Source organism: Tiliqua scincoides, chromosome 1 (assembly GCF_035046505.1).
Source record: "Tiliqua scincoides isolate rTilSci1 chromosome 1, rTilSci1.hap2, whole genome shotgun sequence".
Classification (NCBI taxonomy): Eukaryota; Metazoa; Chordata; class Lepidosauria; order Squamata; family Scincidae; genus Tiliqua; species Tiliqua scincoides.
In genome coordinates, this window is record NC_089821.1 from 16,895,930 (window position 1) to 16,914,564 (window position 18,635).

Below are 18,635 nucleotides of genomic sequence, written 5' to 3' on the forward strand. Positions count from 1 at the left end.
CTTCTGGTCTTCACCACTCGGAAAAGTTTGGTGTCATCTGCAAACTTTGCCACTTCACTGCTCAACCCTGTCTCCAGGTCATTTATGAAGAGGTTGAAAAGCACCGGTCCCAGGACAGATCCTTGGGGCACACCGCTTTTCACCTCTCTCCATTGTGAAAATTGCCCATTCACACCCACTCTCTGTTTCCTGGCCTCCAACCAGTTCTCAATCCATGAGAGGACCTGTCCTCTAATTCCCTGACTGTGGAGTTTTTTTCAGTAGCCTTTGGTGAGGGACCGTGTCAAACGCCTTCTGAAAGTCCAGATATATAATGTCCACGGGTTCTCCCACATCCACATGCCTGTTGACCTTTTCAAAGAATTCTATAAGGTTCGTGAGGCAAGACTTACCCTTACAGAAGCCATGCTGACTCTCCCTCAGCAAGACCTGTTCATCTATGTGTTTTGAGAGCCTATCTTTGATGAGGCATTCCACCATCTTACCCGGTATGGATGTTAGGCTGACCGGCCTATAGTTTCCCGGGTCCCCCCTCTTTCCCTTTTTAAAAATAGGCATGACATTTGCTATCCTCCAATCCTCTGGCACTGTGGCCATTTTGAGGGACAAGTTGCATATTTTAGTCAAGAGATCTGCAACTTCATTCTTCAATTCCTTAATAACTCTTGGGTGGATGCCATCAGGGCCCGGTGACTTATTGATCTTTAATTTATCAATGAGGTCTGAAACATCTTCTCTTTTAACCTCTATCTGACTTAACTCCTCGGTCAGGAGGGGCCATTTGGGCAGCGGTATCTGCCTGAGGTCTTCTGCTGTGAAGACAGATGCAAAGAACTCATTTAATTTCTCTGCCATCTCTAAGTCTCCTTTTATCTCCCCTTTCCCTCCCTCACCATCCAGAGGGCCAACCGCTTCTCTGGCTCTCTGGAGAGAGTCAGCCTCTCTCCAGTCATGGACACATTATTTACATACGCACTTCTGTTAGGCAAGTTTGACTAGCTACATACATGGTTCCGTAAAGTCACTGCAGACTCCTGCTGGTCTCCAGTTGGTGGCTCTGCTGTACGATAGGGTAGGAAAGCAAGGAATCCAAAAAACTTTGCCAAGAGTCGGAGGCTCATAAGGACTGCAGCAAAACGCTTCTTTTCATCCTGAAATGGAAAGGTCAGGCAAGTTATAGTCACGCAGCTGATTACATGATACAATGATGATTCCTTCCTGTGACAAAAAACACTAAAGTTCTCTGTTCAGGGAAAAAGGAGACAAGTTATGTGGCCTCCAAATACAGAAGTTTAAAAGTAGTTCTGAGCTGAACTGGGGTGGTGAGGAGAATGTTTATTTAACAGACATTAAGCGCCTCTCCCCTCAGTAACACACCCCTTTTTGATTAGTTGTTCAATGGAAGTTTGAAAGGATTTGCAGCATGCTCCTCCTCAAAATAATATGAAAATGAGTCTCTTTGCTGCCATAAACAGCACCTGTTTCAATACTATTTGCTTTCAAATTGCATTCTTTCTCCTGGGAACAGTAACATTATCAATTCTGATTTGGCAACAGGACAACAGCATTGTTTTCAAGAAGAGTACCCAGTTGAAAACAAACACCACAAAACAAAACAGGAGCCAATCAGGACTGCTAACATCAACAAACAGATAAGTACTGAGTTGGGGAATACTTCAGGGCCTCTGAAAGCACCTCTTACCCACACCACATTTATGCCAAAAGTGTTCTATAGGGAATATTTAGCTCAACCTCTCATTAAAAATAGCACTACATGTACAAGTCTAGCTTTGCACTCAACAGGAGGGTGTCTATGGATCTATATGGCCATGATTGTAGAATGCAATATCCAGCAAGTCCTGACAAAATACTACTTTTGCAACAAACCCCAAGGAATAAATGGTCCATTTCTGATGAAGATAGAATGGCTTTTCTGATTAAGTGTGGGACTCCTAAACTTAAGACACCCATTTCCTCCCCCCCCACCCACAAAAGGCTTCACTATCACCACCCCACCCTCTACAAGGTAGGGTTCTGGAAGAACACTCACCTTATCTTGCAACAGGAATGATATTTAAAATATATGCAAACACAATTTTGGGCAAACAAATTGTATACAACCCATTTCATTTCAAAATCATTTTCTCTAATCACAGATATTTTTTATAATGTAGAGGTTGAAAGGTTGAAGATACTCTGTCTGGAGAGCCAAATTATGCTACAACTCAAGTTAAGGTATTGTAAGTTAGCATTACAGGGTGCTGGAGTGACTTCCAAAAGAAAGTTTATACAGCAAGCACTGTCCTAACTCATATGAGCTTGCCAAACCCGAGGCGCTCCTCTCTGGCCAGTCTTTAGAGAATGTCCAACTGGAGAGTAAGGGGACAGGGTATTCTCAGGTATTCTCAGTGTATTCACCATCTTTGTGGGGAGCTCAAACAAGCTCCCTCTGTTCCCATCTTAGGTGGATGTTAAAAGCTTTAATCATTCCAGAAAGCTGGATTTTGGCCTTTCAATAAATTGTACACTGCTCTTGTTTAGATTTAAGTTTCAACTGTGTTTTATTGACAAGGTATCTATAACCAAAATAAAGACCCTGTGAGAGCGAAGATTCCGTTACAACAGATACAATGAGGCTTGTTCACACTACCTATGCAGTATTATAAATACAAAGTGAACACTGATTTCACAATAAGACTGGTTCAGTGAGCAGCATTTTAGAATACTTATTCTGGGACCATGCAAAGTACCTGTTCATCCATTGCTTCTCCATCAGTGGGCTGATGCTCCACCAAGGCAAGGCCATCCAGCTCAAGTATTTGCAGACACAGACTGTCCATCAGGTGCTGATTAAACTGGTAGCTTTCACCAAAAAATGAACAACAAGCCCTTTATGAGAACAAGTCAAGCTCAGCTCAAGTGGAATAGTCAACACAAGACAAGAACATATCTTCAACAAAGAGCTTCAACATTCTTCCAGTTTGAAGCAGCAATGACTGCCAGACAAACAGATTCCCTAGGCAGATTCAGTCTGCCTAAGAGAAACGAAGGGCCCTAAAGTCAATGCACCATATAGCCACTGCTACACCAACTGAAGGTGCTGGTGATTACTTTTAAAGCCATACACAGCTTGGAGCCAGGGTACCTGAAGGACCATACCCGTTGCGGTATGAAATGGTCTGCTCCTTAAGATAAAGGGGGTCTTGCCACAGTCCAAAGTTTGAATGGTGGCAACACATTGGAGGGCCTTCTCCATGGTGGAGCCCCAGATGTGGAAGTCCCTCCCCCCTGAATTTAGGCTGGCTATCTCTCTTCTGGTGTTCCACTGGCACTTGAAAACCTTTTAGTTTCTTTCTACCTTTTCTGAATTAAGGTGATCTCTCTCCCTTTCTGTCTGAGTTTGCTTTCTTATTTTTGGTTCCTATGTATGAACCCTGCTAACTGGGCAAAGAGGCACTGTTACAATTGTTGCTCCTCATATTTAGTAGGGGCAGAGTAACCATCATTCCAGCATAGTGCCTTTCCTAGTGGATGTTTACTGGTGTTCTTCATTTTTTAAATTATGAGCCCTTTTGGGACAGGGACCCATTTAGTTATTTGATTTTCTCTATAAATCACTTTGTGAACTTTTGGTTTACAAGCAGCCTTGAGTGCTCCTTTCTGGAAAGGCAGGATATAAATTCTACTAATTAATTAATTAATTAATTAATTAGTAGTATAAGGAAGTATAAGTAGTATAAGGAAATAAGCTTTTAATTAATTAAATTAATTAATTAAATATTCCTTTTTAAAAAGTACCATCAGTATAGAACCTCCACAAGGAAGTTTCTTGCCAACATTTCTAGGGGCTGAGTTCAAAGAACTGTGAACAGAAAGAAAACTGCTCTTAGCGCAGCTCCACCAATTGCTTGTAAAAAAGCCTGGACAAGAGTTCACATAGTGCTACACAAGTGTTCTCTACACATGTTTTCATGATTTCACTTGGAAAGCAGAAGAGCACCTTTGGGTTTAGTTTCACTTTGCTCAGACAGCATTTTAGCATGAGCTATAAAGTAGACTTTTTGTGCACAGAACACACTTTCTGTCTGCAGATGGCAGGGCTAGATTTGAGTGTAACCACATATGGGTGTGTGTGATAGAGAGGTCTTATTTTAAAATTAAATAGTCCCTAGTCTTTGCAGCCATGAATAGGATTACATTACAAATGTGCAATGAAATTGCCAAACATTTTACAGAGGTTTATCTGTATTTTGCATAATTTGGCAGAGCAAACTTCAGAACTATCTCAGATGTTTGTTTCGCCAGCACTGAGCATCATTAAACAGCTACCAAGGAGAGCAAGACAACTGTACATGCCAGAAAATAGAGTTGGTGCTTAGTAAACCTGCCACGTGGTAACAAGGGTTTATGTTCTGCACAGACACTCTTCAATAGCTTCATCCAAATTAACCTAAACCATGTAGATGGGCACTTTTCAGAACCAAATCAATACTGAGGTAAGTGTCTCCGATACTAGCCACAACTCATTCAGATACAGCATAGATACAAGGAGGAACAAACAACTAACCTTCCCGCACTGAGGATGAAGTCCTTGAAGAACTGTTGGCACCCAGGGAATGAAGGGGGTGGGCAAGGTCCTCTGATGCTTTGAGAGACAACAAATCTCTCTTGCAGCCTCTTCAGTCGGTTCAGGTTGTCAGAACCCAGCATATTAAGAACATCCTGATCGGGGGTGTCTCCCCAACTTGTGCCACCACCAACTGGACTTTTACACATCTTTGGCAAAGAGAACAAGGAAGATAAGAAAAGCATAAGATTTTTCTTCCTCTAGCACAGGGCTTTCCAGACTCCAGCCCATGGGCCAGATCCAGCGCCCTGTTTAATCCCGCCTCCCATGAGTGGTGGTTACCATTCCACCAAAGCGCCACATCTTATTGTCCTCCACTGCTGTACAGGGACACTCCGGGCTGTCATATCTGACCAAATATCCTGTTGGACAGCCTGGTGGGTCACTGGGCAATAGAGTCCAGAGTCTAGACACTGGTTGAGCAATAGAGTCGTTGTCCAGAGTCCTTGTACAGCAATGGATGGCAATAAGACATGGCACTATAGCAGAATGTTAAGCACCAGTCGGGACAGGTCTTTCCGGGACGCAGCGGTCTCCAGTTTTGAGACCACTGCTCTAGCACATAAATGCTCATCATGATATCTAATCCTTGACATTTGTCCAGCAGCCTTTAATTTATGGAAGATTCCCGTAAGTTGCATCATACATAATTTGACACATGTGTATCACTCAGCAACTTGCAGCAGGGTTCACACATAAACGTTCACCCCTTTTGATGAATACAACATAATGATGATTTGCATGTGTGAAGCCACAGCCAGGGATTAAAAAGCACAGATCTTCAAAATACAGTACATTAATAATAACTGTCATATTCTGCTGAGCTTTTTTTTACCACTCCTGCTGCAAAGTTCAGGGTTAAGCTGGATCTGAATTCATGCTGCTGCACATCCCTGAATGCAAATTGGGACTCTATATCCTTTTGTTTTTGTTAACAATCTCACCTTATAGTTCTATTATCAAAAGGAGCAAAACGATGTAAAGTCTCAGTTTGCATTCAAGGACACGCAAGAGAATTAGGCTCAAATCCAACACTATTCAATATTTTCTGAAAGCTTTCTTTCCTTGAATGCAAATTTCAGAAAATTCTCAAAATGTGTTTGGACTTACAAGTTACCACAAGCATAAAAAAATGGCAGACCTCACAAAAGCAATGTTTACAAGGAGTGTAAACTAATTGCAGTACAGGTTCTTACCAATAAAGCAAAGGGTCATTTATTCCCATTTCTTTCTATTACAGAATTTTCAGAACTTTCTTGGAACACCCCATACAAAACAATTACAATCCCTTCAACCAAGTTTATTTTGAGGGATAGGTAAAAATATGAATCAGATCCATAAACAAAACACAGGAAAAAACAAACTGGACTTGTTAACAATTTGCACTGCTTCATCACAGGGTCTCAAGTGTGACAATTTTTTTTAAGTCAGTCTGTTCTTATCTGACCTGTTCTTTGTAGAATCACAGGCTAAAAATAAAATTAATAATGAAAAGGTTCTGTGAAGGCAAACTTATTTCATAAGGTTAGGACAACAACAAAACATACACACAGGGCCCAATCCTATCCAACTTTCCAGCACCTGTTCAGTCGCAATGCAGCCTCCCCACCAAAGGATGCAGCACACACCCCATTGGCACGGCTGTACTAGCGCTGGAAGATTGGATAGGACACACACCCAAATATTAAAAAATGAATAATTGCTTTCCATCAGTGAGCACCACTGCAGCTGTAATCCAGTTATGCAGCATGAAACAGTAATGAGGTCCAGCAGTTTCTGTAACCCAAACCAGGAACTATTAAGTGGATGTAGCAACTAAGGTTCACACGTATATCTGTTTCCATGTTTCCTGTACGCAAGATTCTGGCTGTACAAATTAAAATTTTGAATTATATTCCACTGCATGATTTAACTTTATGTCTAAGAAATAAACTGAGAAAAAGTTTTGCTACCATGAAGTCTTGCTATGACACAGTAAAACATACTGTTTTCTTATGAGAAACACAAATAATTCTTTACCTGAAGAAGCTGTTTCTGAAAAAGCCTGGCAAAATGGCTGTAGTTGCTGGATGTTGAAAGGTGAGCCATCATAACCCTGTGGACCAAGAACCAAAAGCTACTACTGCACTACTACAATTATGTCACGGGAAACTCACTAGTTCACATGTTAATATCTATGAGGGTATTTAGGAGAAGAAATTGCCTAACTGAATTAAATATTTTACAGATTGTGAAAAAGTTGCTTTTCTTTCTAATTCTATGTGAGCTAAGAAGCATCTCCAGACTCTGCAAAAAAAAAAAGAGCTGCATTCCTTCTCCTGCTGTGCCAACCAAGTGGCTAACTCAAATGCAACAGAGTGCAAGCTCTCATGCTCATACTTCAACAAAATTACAAGCTTCAGAATTAGCTTTTGTCATCAACTAAACCAAAATGAAATGAGAGCAGCCACATGGAGATACCTTCCCAAACGCTAGACATGAAGAGACTAGTAGACCCACTCCATCAGCCTGCATAAAAGTCAATGCCAAAAATCCATCTGTCTAAGGATAAGTTCCCCCCCCCTTTTATTCTTATGTTGTTTTTGGATAATAAAACTAAAGCTGCTCACATGGCATTAACAATACAATGACTCTTAAAAATAACAGCCCAACACAACTACATCTATTAATTAGATCCATATTCTATTGTCCATGGAACAAAAGAATACAATGCCTGATGAAATATCATTCTTAATAGCTGCCCAAAGGCCAAAAAAGCTGGGAGAGCCAAGACCTCCTGGGGGGTGGCGGGAGAAGGCAAGTTCCAAAGCTGGACACTACTACAGAAAAGGCCCTGCTTTGATTGGTGCTTACTAATCAAAATTCAAATATTCAGAGCAAAGATGCTCAAAAATACGCAGGGTCTTCTCATCAGGGTACTACCTTCTATGTGCAATATGAGTAGCGGAGGAGAAGCATGCAAGCATTAGACCTGCTCTGAATCATGTTCAATGTAGAAATGAAGGCAGCAAAGGAATGCCTAACAGAGCAAGAGCTGGGTTGCAAAAAAAAAAAAAGACAAGCAACAGAAGAATAGGCTGACTGAACTTCCATGTCCAATAAAAATGTTTCAAGAAAAGAAAATTGATCTTGTCTTTCAGAACTAAATACAGTCTATGTGTGATATTCACAAAGGCATTAGTGTTCTCCAGCTTTAATAACACAGACCTGCAAAACCGAGTGTCAGAAAATTTTTTATAGTGGTTTTATATGAATTTAGGATGCTGTATTGGAATCTGGAACGATCTGGCGAGGAGGTAGATGTGGTATCAGCACCCTTACCTTTAAGGGTAAGGCCTGGGCATCCAGCAGAGTGTGCTGCACAGCTGCAGCCACTGGAAGGCAATAGCGCCCTCGGGCATAAAAGCACCTGATGAAGGGAGAGTTTGGTGTGAGCAGCAGAAGGAGGAAAGCTTGAGGAAGGATAGACTGGACACTGGACTGAAGAATTGATGGCTAATGGACTGATGTGTGAATGGACTTTGGAAAGCTGCTGGAGCAGAAACTACTGGAGACACTAAGACTGATGTTTGGCTGCTGTGCCCAAGACCTGCTGAGGACCAAGGGGCTGCTGTAGTGGCAGGAGGCTGCTGGCAGGAAGGAGGACCTCTGTAAGTTGTTTAACTTACAGAGTTAAGGCGAGCTACCCTGGTGGTGGGGCCCAGCAGTACTGCAGGGCAGAACCAGAGTCATTTTTGAGGAAAGAAGGGGAGCTAATTAGCTAAAGTGGGCATAATTCTCCAGGTGGAGCTTGGACCGGGAATCTGGCAGAACAGATGCTGATTCCAAAAATGGCATCAGTTTTGCCCTATGACAGGGATGCCCAAACTTTTTAGCAGGAGGGCCACATCATCTCTCTGTGTCAGGGCTGGGAAAAAAAAGAATTTACAATTCAAATCTGAATAAATTTACATAAATGAATGTTAGAGATGGAACATATGAATAAATGAAGGTCTTGCAATAGCTCAAGGCCTATGAAAGGCCTTGTCAAAGCAAGGCCGGCCTTTCCTTTGCTGCCACTGCTACATCACAGACATGAAACAGCAAGCAGTGGAGGGAGCCCTGGTCCCACAGCTCACAAAAGAAGTTAAACAGTCACTCTCACACTTAGAACAGTTGCATCAGGCATTTCACTTTTTGATGAAACATAGCAACTGACTGCTCAGTGGAACACACCAGACATCAGTAATAAACTTATGCATTCAGCATTCTACAAGTTAAATGTTACAAATTCTTGATTTAAATCATTGCAAAGATTCCTACCTGATCCTGTCGCCCAGGCATCTCTCAAAATCCCAGCCTGTTTTTTCATGGTTATCTTCCCATTCACGCAGCAGTTCATAAAAAATGTCCCTATTGAAATGAGGTTGACATGTCAACTCATTGCCTTTCAACAGACAAATTCACAGCCAGTGGCGCAGCTAAGGGAGTGCAGGAGGTAGCAGTTGCACTGGGCATCAAGCTTTAGGGGGCAACAAGCTGAGCTTGACATTAGTGGACAAAATTAAGAAAATCTTGGTATGTATGAATAATACCATCATGTTATATATCATTGGAAAGGTAATTTAATGCTGAACGCAATGAAGCAAACTGTATTGGAATATCTGTATTCGATCAAAAGTTATGGCCAATTAACCAGAACATAAAAACACAACTGCCTTATGGAACAAAAAACTCAAACTGACCTATGAGACAGAACGTTCTGAGAGCCAAAGACATGTTATTATGTTATTGACATGTTGTAATGACATGCTATCATGATACAACATGAAACCAATAAGGTGTTAATAATAGTCACCTCTCATTTCCATGTATCACAATACAGTTACCCCTGCTAAATGGGTAAAAGGCACTTTTTCAAGTGGTGCCCCTCTTATATTTATCAGGGGGAGAATAAACATCTCTCTTCAGCCCAGAACAGTGTGTCGAACCAATCAGAGGCACACTTTTTATTTATTTACTTAAATTTGATCTTCTTTCAGGGGGGGAATATAAATCTTCTTTGACCCCCCAGGTAGCAGACAGATGCCTTAGCTATGCCACTGACTTGGGGGAGGCAGCAGAGCAAGTAGGTGGTGAGCTGCTGGGGGAGGAGGTGGGTTCCCCCCAATTTTCACTTTTAAAAAGCCCGGGCGTGATGTCACTTCCAGTTGTGACATCATTTCCAGGGCAACATTTTGAGCTTGGCACCGGGCTACATGATCATTACCTACGCCACTGCTCACAGCAAACAGATCTGCAACCAACACACATCAATAGTGCTTATGGTGTTATATTTATCTACATGTACCAGATAGGTGACAAAGCTTAGCCAACTGGCTTCGCCAGAAGAAAATGTGTTACTCTCTATGTGAAGTGGGTCTCCAACTGGGCGCTTCCGCCCACCCTTGCATCCAAATGGCTTCAAGTAGGAGCTATTCAGGAGGCACTGGGTGACCCACAGGTTTCTTCCAGGTCACGCCAGGTCAACAACCCACTCCACTGGCCTCCAAAGGCTTCTGGAGACAAACCAGAAGTAGCTTTCGGAGGCTTCTGCAGGCTATTGTGAGGCCTGCAACGACCGGAAGAGTGGGTTACCAGCCTGATACAACGCAGAGGAGGCCTCCGCAGCACCACCAGGAGTGTCATGTCCCACCACAGAGGACAAGGTGGGTTGTGGCACCAATAAGACTGGGAACTGCCAACAAGAGAGTAATGTAAACAACTTTTTTCACATTTCACAACTTGTTTATTGTATTATTTTACAATAATAGCGATGTTGGACTTAAGTACAGCCTCTGGAAGCTAACCTGCACTTAAGTAGGAGAGCTGGTATATCTTTAAAGCCCAAATAGTTTACAGCAAAAGTACCTAAAGGATCACTCCCCTTTACAAAGACACCCATGCCCCGAGGTGATGAATCACAGCTGATGACTCATAACCACTCTGTGATGAAAAACAACTCACCTTTGCTTCTTAAATATGTGAAATGCCTTATCACTGGAAAAGTTAGAGCGATTATCAGTTTCAGGTTGGAATGAAACTGACTGCACACAAGAAGGCAACAATAGAGAAACCTGTTCAATATATAAAAATATATAGTTATTGGAGTTTAACCTGTAGAGCACCAAACATAAGCACAAAATGCACCGTGTTCTCTATTTTTCCTGAACTTTATGTAGCAAGGAGTTTGAGCACAACATCTGGTCAACTTCAGTGATACAGCATGCAGATTAGACAGTTTTCATTAAATCAAGCTTTTCAAACCCACAGAATGTTAGTCACTCGTTATTTCAGAGTGCTATTTTTTAAAACACACCGATACACCAAAAGTCATTTCCCATTCTTCCAACTGCAACTGTCACTCTAGCTCACTAGTTCCCAGCCCATGGTCCACAAGACCCTGAGACGTGGTCTGTGAGGTCTCAGGAAGAAAAAAAAAACCCACCTTCAATCTACCTCCAGTATATCACCAAGTAAGCACTCCCCAACAGACCTCCAAAGAGGGCAGAGAGCAGACCTCCTGCAGATGCAGCCGGTACTGAAGTGGGTGGTCCATTCTCCACCCTCTTTGGTAGCCTGTAGAGGAGCACTCGCTCAGAAGACACTTCCCCATGGACCAACAGAGAAAGCAAAGAATATGGACCCCCACAGCCGGTACTGAAATTTCGACTGCAGCTGTGGGTGATCCGCTCTCCGTCTTCCCGGATAGTATGCGGGGGAGTGCTCGCTTGGGAGATGAACCATCAGAAACTGCAGAGAACAGACCACCTGCAACAGCAACTGGCACCTCCAGCGTCTTGCAAAGCCAGAACCCGCCCCACAAACCACCAGATATGGCTGAGAACAGACCACCCTCAGCCAGCACTTCCAATGCCTCATGAAACAAGCACTCTCCCCCACCAAGAGGGAAGAGAACGGACCACCTACAGCGCAGCCTGCAACAAAATTAGTAACCCACAAATCTATGAAGAAACCTAACAAATCTCTAATAACTTCTCCAATTATTACACATTTAATTGTAATTTTTGAGTGCGGAGGATTGCATGTAGTCCATGACAATTCCAATTTTTGCCTCAGTGGTCTGTGAGTTTCTTAATGTCAGGAACCACTGATCTAGCTGCATGGAGAGTCTTCTGTGCAACATCTGTGCACACATATGTCCCAAAATTGACCTCTGCTGTGAAACAAGAAACACTGGATACCATAAACCAGTGAACAAGGATACTAAAGAAAAATGGCTTTAAAACCCAGAAAAGATTGAGAAAAATGCATTTGTACACAATTCTTCAGGTATCTGCTTGGCTTTTACCTTTGCTGTGCTTGTTTCATAGGCAGCCACAAGCTTCTCATGAACTCCAGGGGAAAAGGATGCTATCCTGTCATTATCAGCTAAGAGCTTCAATGTCCCTTTTTCTAAATGAGATATAATTCTGTCAACACAAAAGCAACAAAGAAGAGAAACAACTATGTTAACTGAATGATCAAATTCAAACAAAATCTACACCAAATGCTAGCCTAAAAGGACAGGTTAAAGGAAAAAGGATATCTTAAGGTTTCTTTTAGCTCTAACAGCACTGGAAGCAGATCACCAGGTTCCAAGAACAATTGTATTACATTGTTACATAGTAAAACTGCAGATCAGCAGAAGCTACATTTAGATTAGAAGATAGAAGAAAAATGTTCTAATTTAAGAATGAGTTTTAACAGCGTGCAATACTATACAAGTCATTAAAAGTCATAAAGTGATACTGCAATAAAGCAAGCATTCCAACTACCAAACATGAGTATATACATATGCACTTATAAAAATATCCCAAGCCATTCAACTTACTCAAACTGATAATCCAAGACTTGCACAGCAAAATAGACACAATTGTGTACACTACGGAAGTGTTGCCTCTCTACTAGATCTAAATAAAAAAAGAGTAAAGCAACTGGTTATATAAGGCAGACTTTTTAAAATATAACTTTACATAACTAGATGCTGTAGATAATATCTACAGAGGAAAAACCAACCCATTATAAGAACTCCATCCGTGTAACATCCATGAAACAGAAACAGATCAGTCAATGATTACCAGTAGAGTAGCAGCTATCTTGGTCTAATGCAGTGTACACAACAGACACTCTTGTAGTACCTAACAGATTAAACCAGAGGTTCCCAGACTGGAATGCTGCAACATCCCAGCCAAGGAACCTCTGCTGCTGCCCTTTTGAGGGGTAGGGCGACAGAGACTATGGCAATGTGATCACCATGATTACACTGCCGCCAAGGAGCAAAGGGGTTTATTTAACTTACCTAGGGGTCACTATGGTTCTCCAGAGCATCTAGGAAGCCAGCAGCCCCTTCTGCAGGCCTCCTTGCAACTCAAACTGCTGTAAATAGAGGGGATGAAAAGGCACTTCTGGTTTTCGTCGCAAAACTGGAAGAGGAATTTAGCTATTTACAGAAGTTTAGAGGTGTGGGGAGGCCTGCAGAGAGGGCTGCCAGCTCTCCGGAGAGCCACAGCGACCACCCAGATAAGTTTTAAAAAACCCTTTCCTACTCAGCTGCAGTGCAATCTTGTTAATTGCGTCGCTGCTCCCTCCCCTCCAAACACTTAAAGAGAGAGTTTGGGAACTTCTGGATTAACCAATCAAAGTAACAAATCCCTGCTTCCTACACCAGTCATTTTTCTCAAATACCTAACGAAAGGTATACGCCAACAGTCTACACTATACCCTATGCTGCCTTGGGCATTTCCCCTGGGATAAGAAAGGCAGGGTATAAATTTTTTAAATAAATATCAGTAGGATCCTGGAAACAGTATCATAAGCAAAGACAACTTGCCCTCTGAAGTTGTAACAAGCTGGTGTGAACTGGAAATCATTCCTTATTTACAGTTCAAAATCTCACTTTCTCCATCCACATATCCCCAGTGTGTTCTTCCCCCACCCCTGACAGCAGGTACTCCTGGTCAAATACTATACTATCAAACACTATGCAAATATAAATATAAGATCAAATACTATAAAATTAGATTCTATATGTATAGTTAAGTTTCAACTCCTAAAGGAAACCAGACAGATCAACAAGAATAAATAACATACCCAACACTTTTATTGTTACTAAATTTCTAATGTGGAATTTCCCACTAAGCTTACATTTGACAATGGTATAACTTTCACTGTTAAATCTTTAAACTGTACAAGTTTTTAAAACATGAATGGCTCTGCTCATGTTTAGTGTGTTGCAATTTGTATCCTAAGAAAGTCAAGGATCCTTATCAACACAACTTCCCACCTTTATGCTCTTCACTGAAATCTAGGTCAGTCTCCCCATATTCCACAGAAGAAGTTCCCTTGGATGTTAACAGCTGCAACACAAAGAAAAGCTCCAAGAAGATATTTGGCACCAAGTTTTCTGCAAAGAAATTGAAGGTATGGAGCTATTACTTCAAGGACCTTAGATTTGCTCATTTTGAAAATGTTCTAGCCCTACACCACTGATCTCAGTTTAAAGTATCAAACTTAATTTTAAAACATTGGATATTAAAATATCCACCACTCTAAGGTCAGCACAGAACTTGTTTAAGTCCACAGCAATGCCGTTTTTTAAAAGATATATTAATTTTCTTCCTTTTTAGATTTCCAAAGTCATTTATAAGCGATCACACACAAGGCCTGGTCTGCTTATACAGGTGTGACCCTGGTACCTGCGGATCCATCATCTGTACATTTAACTCACTGGAGATGCCCACAGATGTAAGGGTCAGCATTTAAATGCTTAAAAATGAAAAAAGCATACCAAAATCACATTTCTTACTTTCTTGTATTTGCATGGTCAAACTGCAGAGTTTCCAAGTCTCTCAGGGCTAAAAATAGCTCCAAAGTTAAACTTCTGGTTCTTACAGAGGTTCTTTGCTCCTCCCAGCATCACCCCAGAATGCACTGCGATAAACACATTTCTGCAATCTTCCTTAACTTGCATACATTATACAGAAAAGGTTGAGCAAAATCTGATTTCCCTGACACAAATTTCCGAATTCTTTTTTAGTGCAGAGTACACTGAACCCAGCATAAAATGTGCTTTTCTTTAGGCTTTTACATGTGGAAAGGAGTTGGATGACTAGGGAAAACACTGCATTTTTCCCATGAAAGGCCATGTAAAATTTCACAACTCCTAAAACTTTAGTTTAAGGACATTGTTACAGGTTGCTATTTTGAGCATAATCCCAGATCAATATGAACTCAAATATCAGTGAAAGATCTTTCCACCTCTTTACCTGCTATGCAAGATGAATAAAGTTGAGCCAGCTGTTCTAACTGTTTCCTGAAGGAGACCTTATTGACATCTGCAGAAGTTACCAAATGGTTTTCAGTGAGACTTGCATTCCGACCAAAATTAGGTTTGATAGGTGTGCCAGAATCCAGAGGTGATCCTGACGGGGAAGCAGTGTGATTCAACAATTTGGACCTGTAATTTAAAATCAAGAACCAAACACAAAGAATAGCAAGCAGTTTGGTGAAGGCAAAGAAGCTCCTACTCCACCATGCTGACTGGTGAAATTCCATCATTTATCAAAGTAAAGAATGGAACTTTTTCAGAAAAATACATATTGCCAAAGACAGCCTTTAATAAAGTTTTCCACTGTATGTGTCATATTTAGCAAAATAATAGCAAAGTTCTTCACTATTACAACCATCAAGAGTTACAGCACCGACAAGAGGCACTAAGAATTCCTTTTGCGCTGAAAAATTGTCAATCTTGTTGCTGGAGAAAATATGAAAAAAAATTCATATACTACTTCCCAATGAAGTTTTTAAAGCACTTGACACAGATAAAGGAATGAGAAGATGACTCTCGCTCTCTCCCAAAGGGGCTCAACACCCTTAAAAGAAGTACAGGCATCCACTGCTTAACAACCTTCTGCTTAACAATGGACCTTATATACAACAGTGGTCAAAGCACAACAAAGAGGCTCTTAATGAGGCAGTCAGGACTCCCATAGCTAGCAGCACAGTATCTGTTTACACAACAAAAAAGTCCTTAATGCAAAGAAGAGGCAATCTCCAGTAGCCTGTACAGCCAGCTTGTTTCTGGCAGGGAGTGTCTGTTTACACAACAAAGGCACTAGATTGGACTGAATGTTTGCTTAACATTATAATTGCATAAACACTGGATTGGAGAACATACCCCCATCCTTAAGTAGAGCACACCTAGGAGATACCAGCAACTATGAAAGAAGCTAAAATGGGATTAAGATACACAGTTGGTCTCCCCTGCTAAATATTAGAGAACCACTACTTTAAAAAGGTGTCTGTTTACCCAATTAAACAGGAGAATGTGTGCAGGAAACAGTCATTTTAAAATTATGTTACAATATTTGCCTATATTCTGACTCACAGATGATCCCACCCTCCTCTGAGTATTCCACCCCAAATCTCCTACCGTTCCTTCTTCAGCATCTCTCTCTCTTCCTGAAGGTTTCCTGGAATGGAGATTGGGTGCATTTCCTGGGCCTCAGAACTGGCTTCAAGGGCCTCAAAACTGGTTCCAAACAAAAAAGCTTGAGATTGGCCAACAGGTGTAGAAGTGAAGCACATCTTGGGCTTAGAGAGGGGTCGCTCAGCACTAACTGGTGTTGGATTGATTCTTCTTGATGGTTTGGTTTTGCTGAAATGGGAATTGAGACTGGATCAAGAGGGACACACACAGTAGAAATCCACCTCAACAGTGGCGTAACTAGCGATTGTGTAGCCTGCAGAACTCGAAGTGATGTCACAACCGGAAGTGACATCATGTCCAGGTTTTTTAAAAAGTGAAAATTGGGGGAAAACCTGCCTCCTCCCGCCCAGCAGTTCACTTGCTTTACCATCTCTCCCCAGCCAGCCAGCCAGCCAGCCAGCCAAAGCATCTATCTGCTACTTTGGGTCAGGAAGATTTTGTTTCCCCCCCTCAACGACAAAATCAAATTTAATTAGTAAGTAAATGAAGCATGCCTTTTATTGGTTAGAGATACTGTGCTGGGATGGAGATGGTTATTCTCCCCCTGCTAAATATAAGAGGAGCACCCACTTGAAAAAGTGCCTCTTTCCCCAGTTAGCAGGAGTAACTGTATTATGATACATGGAAATGAGAGCTGACTCATATTAACACCTTATTGGCTCCATGCTGTATCATAACATCACCACACTGGCTCTCGGAACAATCACTCATAGCTCGGTTTTGAGTTAGGGAAATCCACTTTTTATTCTATAAGACAGGTGTGTTTTCGTTTTCTGGTTAATTGGCCATAACCTTTGATAGAATACAGATATTCCAATGTGGTTTGTTTCATTGCATTCTTCATTAAATTATCTTTCCAATGATATATAACAGGATGGTATTATTTGTACAAAGCAAAATTTTCACAATTTTGGCCACTAGTGCCAAACTCAGCTTGTTGCCTCCCCTAAAGTTTGTTGCCCAATGCAATTACTACCCTCTGCATGCCCTAGCTCTGCCACTGCACCTCTATTTCCCAACAAAGCACTCCTTGCAGATACCATTTTGGGTACTTACCACTGACATTAGATATGCTAAAGTCAAATGAAAATAACAAAATATTTCCCAGCAAAAAGTTTTGACATAACCATGAATTTATGGTCATCTCCCAACCATACCTAGGGCTAAAATATTGAGACATCACTGAAGCCTAGTGGTCAGCGTTCTCATTAATCCCAAAAAGAAAAAAAAAATCAATTTTAAGCATGCTCATTTGGAGCAAGACTTAAGGGGTCCAAGGGAAAGGAGAGACAGAATGCAACTTAAAATGCTGACATTTAGAAAACTGAGCTAGCTGGCAAGCTATTGCCTGGACGTGAAAAGGGGCACTGCAGGCATTACCCTAAGGAGAGAGAAGAGCATGTTAACAGATCAGATTTCCTTATTACCCATATATTCCTCCCTAGTCCAGCCCAACTAATCTATAGTGACCAATATGTAGAGATGTTAGAAAATTGTGCTTTTAGTTTTGCACATTTGGGGTTGCCTTTTTTTTTATTTTTAACAAAAATGAAAAGTGCAGAAAGTGATGCTATGTGTTTTTACTTTATTATCACTGAAAAACCACAACTCTACCGATGAACAAGCACACACTAACAATTTTAGAAATTCTACTTTTCATCATTTGTGGATCCACAATGCCAAGCTGCAAAATTACTTTCTTATCAGAATTACCAAAGGAAAACATGATAGCCTCCCACTAAGACTTACTTTGTCGTTCCAGGAACACTCATGGGTGGAAATTCATCTAAGTCATTTAGGTTAAGCTGATCAGGTGAGGAGCTAGTAGAGACAGGACTTGCTTCACTCTGTTTCCTGAACCCTGAAGAACCCAATGATGAACTGTCACCCTTCATGTCCCCATTCAAGCTTCGTAACTGTTCCTGAGTCACTAGCCGAGCAGAAGCATTTGCTGAACTGCTGCCTCTTCTTCTGCCTCGCCTCACTGTGGCACCACCAAGAAAGCTCCCCAAGTTTGTTTTCTGCGTAGAACGCCTTTCACCACGAGGAAACACAGGGCTTGAACCAAAGCTTGGGCTGGAGTTGAGATCCACATTTTGGAAATCACTGCAGGAACCCAATATACTTGACCCAGATAAGAAAGAAGAACCAAGCGATTCCAAAGTAGAAGCACTGTTATCAGAGCTGTGCAATGCAGCAGGAGTTGTATCAGAAAAAAGTTGTATTCGACTGCTCCCAGATCCTGTAACACTATGAGCCTTCCTTTCAGAACCAGTTCTTTGGTTCCTGTAGTTCCCAGAACTCCCAACCACCTTCGACTTTGGTGTTTTAGCTGGGGTAGATGGCCCATTGGTCAGTATCTGACTGGTCTGTTCCCGTAAGTAATTCAATAAAAAAGGCACAAAGTCTTTCCGAAGTACATTAAGGAGGGCTAGCTTGGGGCAGACTTGGTCTCCCTGCACAAAACAAAAACAAACCACATGAAGCACATTTTTGCTA

The 18,635-nt window shown here is 41.5% G+C and overlaps 1 protein-coding gene across 2 annotated transcripts in view; it reads right to left on the reverse strand.

Annotated features, from left to right (window-relative positions):
* The window catches only part of CDAN1 (codanin 1), a 45,435-nt gene that overhangs the window by 19,738 nt on the left and 7,062 nt on the right, over window positions 1-18,635 (reverse strand). The window contains exons 2-13 of one of the 2 annotated variants that reach the window (XM_066625586.1): window positions 17,886-18,592; window positions 16,080-16,304; window positions 14,914-15,104; window positions 13,932-14,051; window positions 12,480-12,558; window positions 11,958-12,078; window positions 10,613-10,722; window positions 8,930-9,019; window positions 6,647-6,722; window positions 4,568-4,776; window positions 2,751-2,862; window positions 1,008-1,151 (exon numbers count right to left, since the gene is read on the reverse strand). In XM_066625586.1, coding sequence (XP_066481683.1) covers window positions 1,008-1,151; window positions 2,751-2,862; window positions 4,568-4,776; window positions 6,647-6,722; window positions 8,930-9,019; window positions 10,613-10,722; window positions 11,958-12,078; window positions 12,480-12,558; window positions 13,932-14,051; window positions 14,914-15,104; window positions 16,080-16,304; window positions 17,886-18,592 — 2,184 coding nt within the window. Of the gene's footprint in view, window positions 1-1,007; window positions 1,152-2,750; window positions 2,890-4,567; window positions 4,777-6,646; window positions 6,723-8,929; window positions 9,020-10,612; window positions 10,723-11,957; window positions 12,079-12,479; window positions 12,559-13,931; window positions 14,052-14,913; window positions 15,105-16,079; window positions 16,305-17,885; window positions 18,593-18,635 lie in introns of both variants that reach the window. The other variant, XM_066625578.1, reaches the window with a different exon arrangement.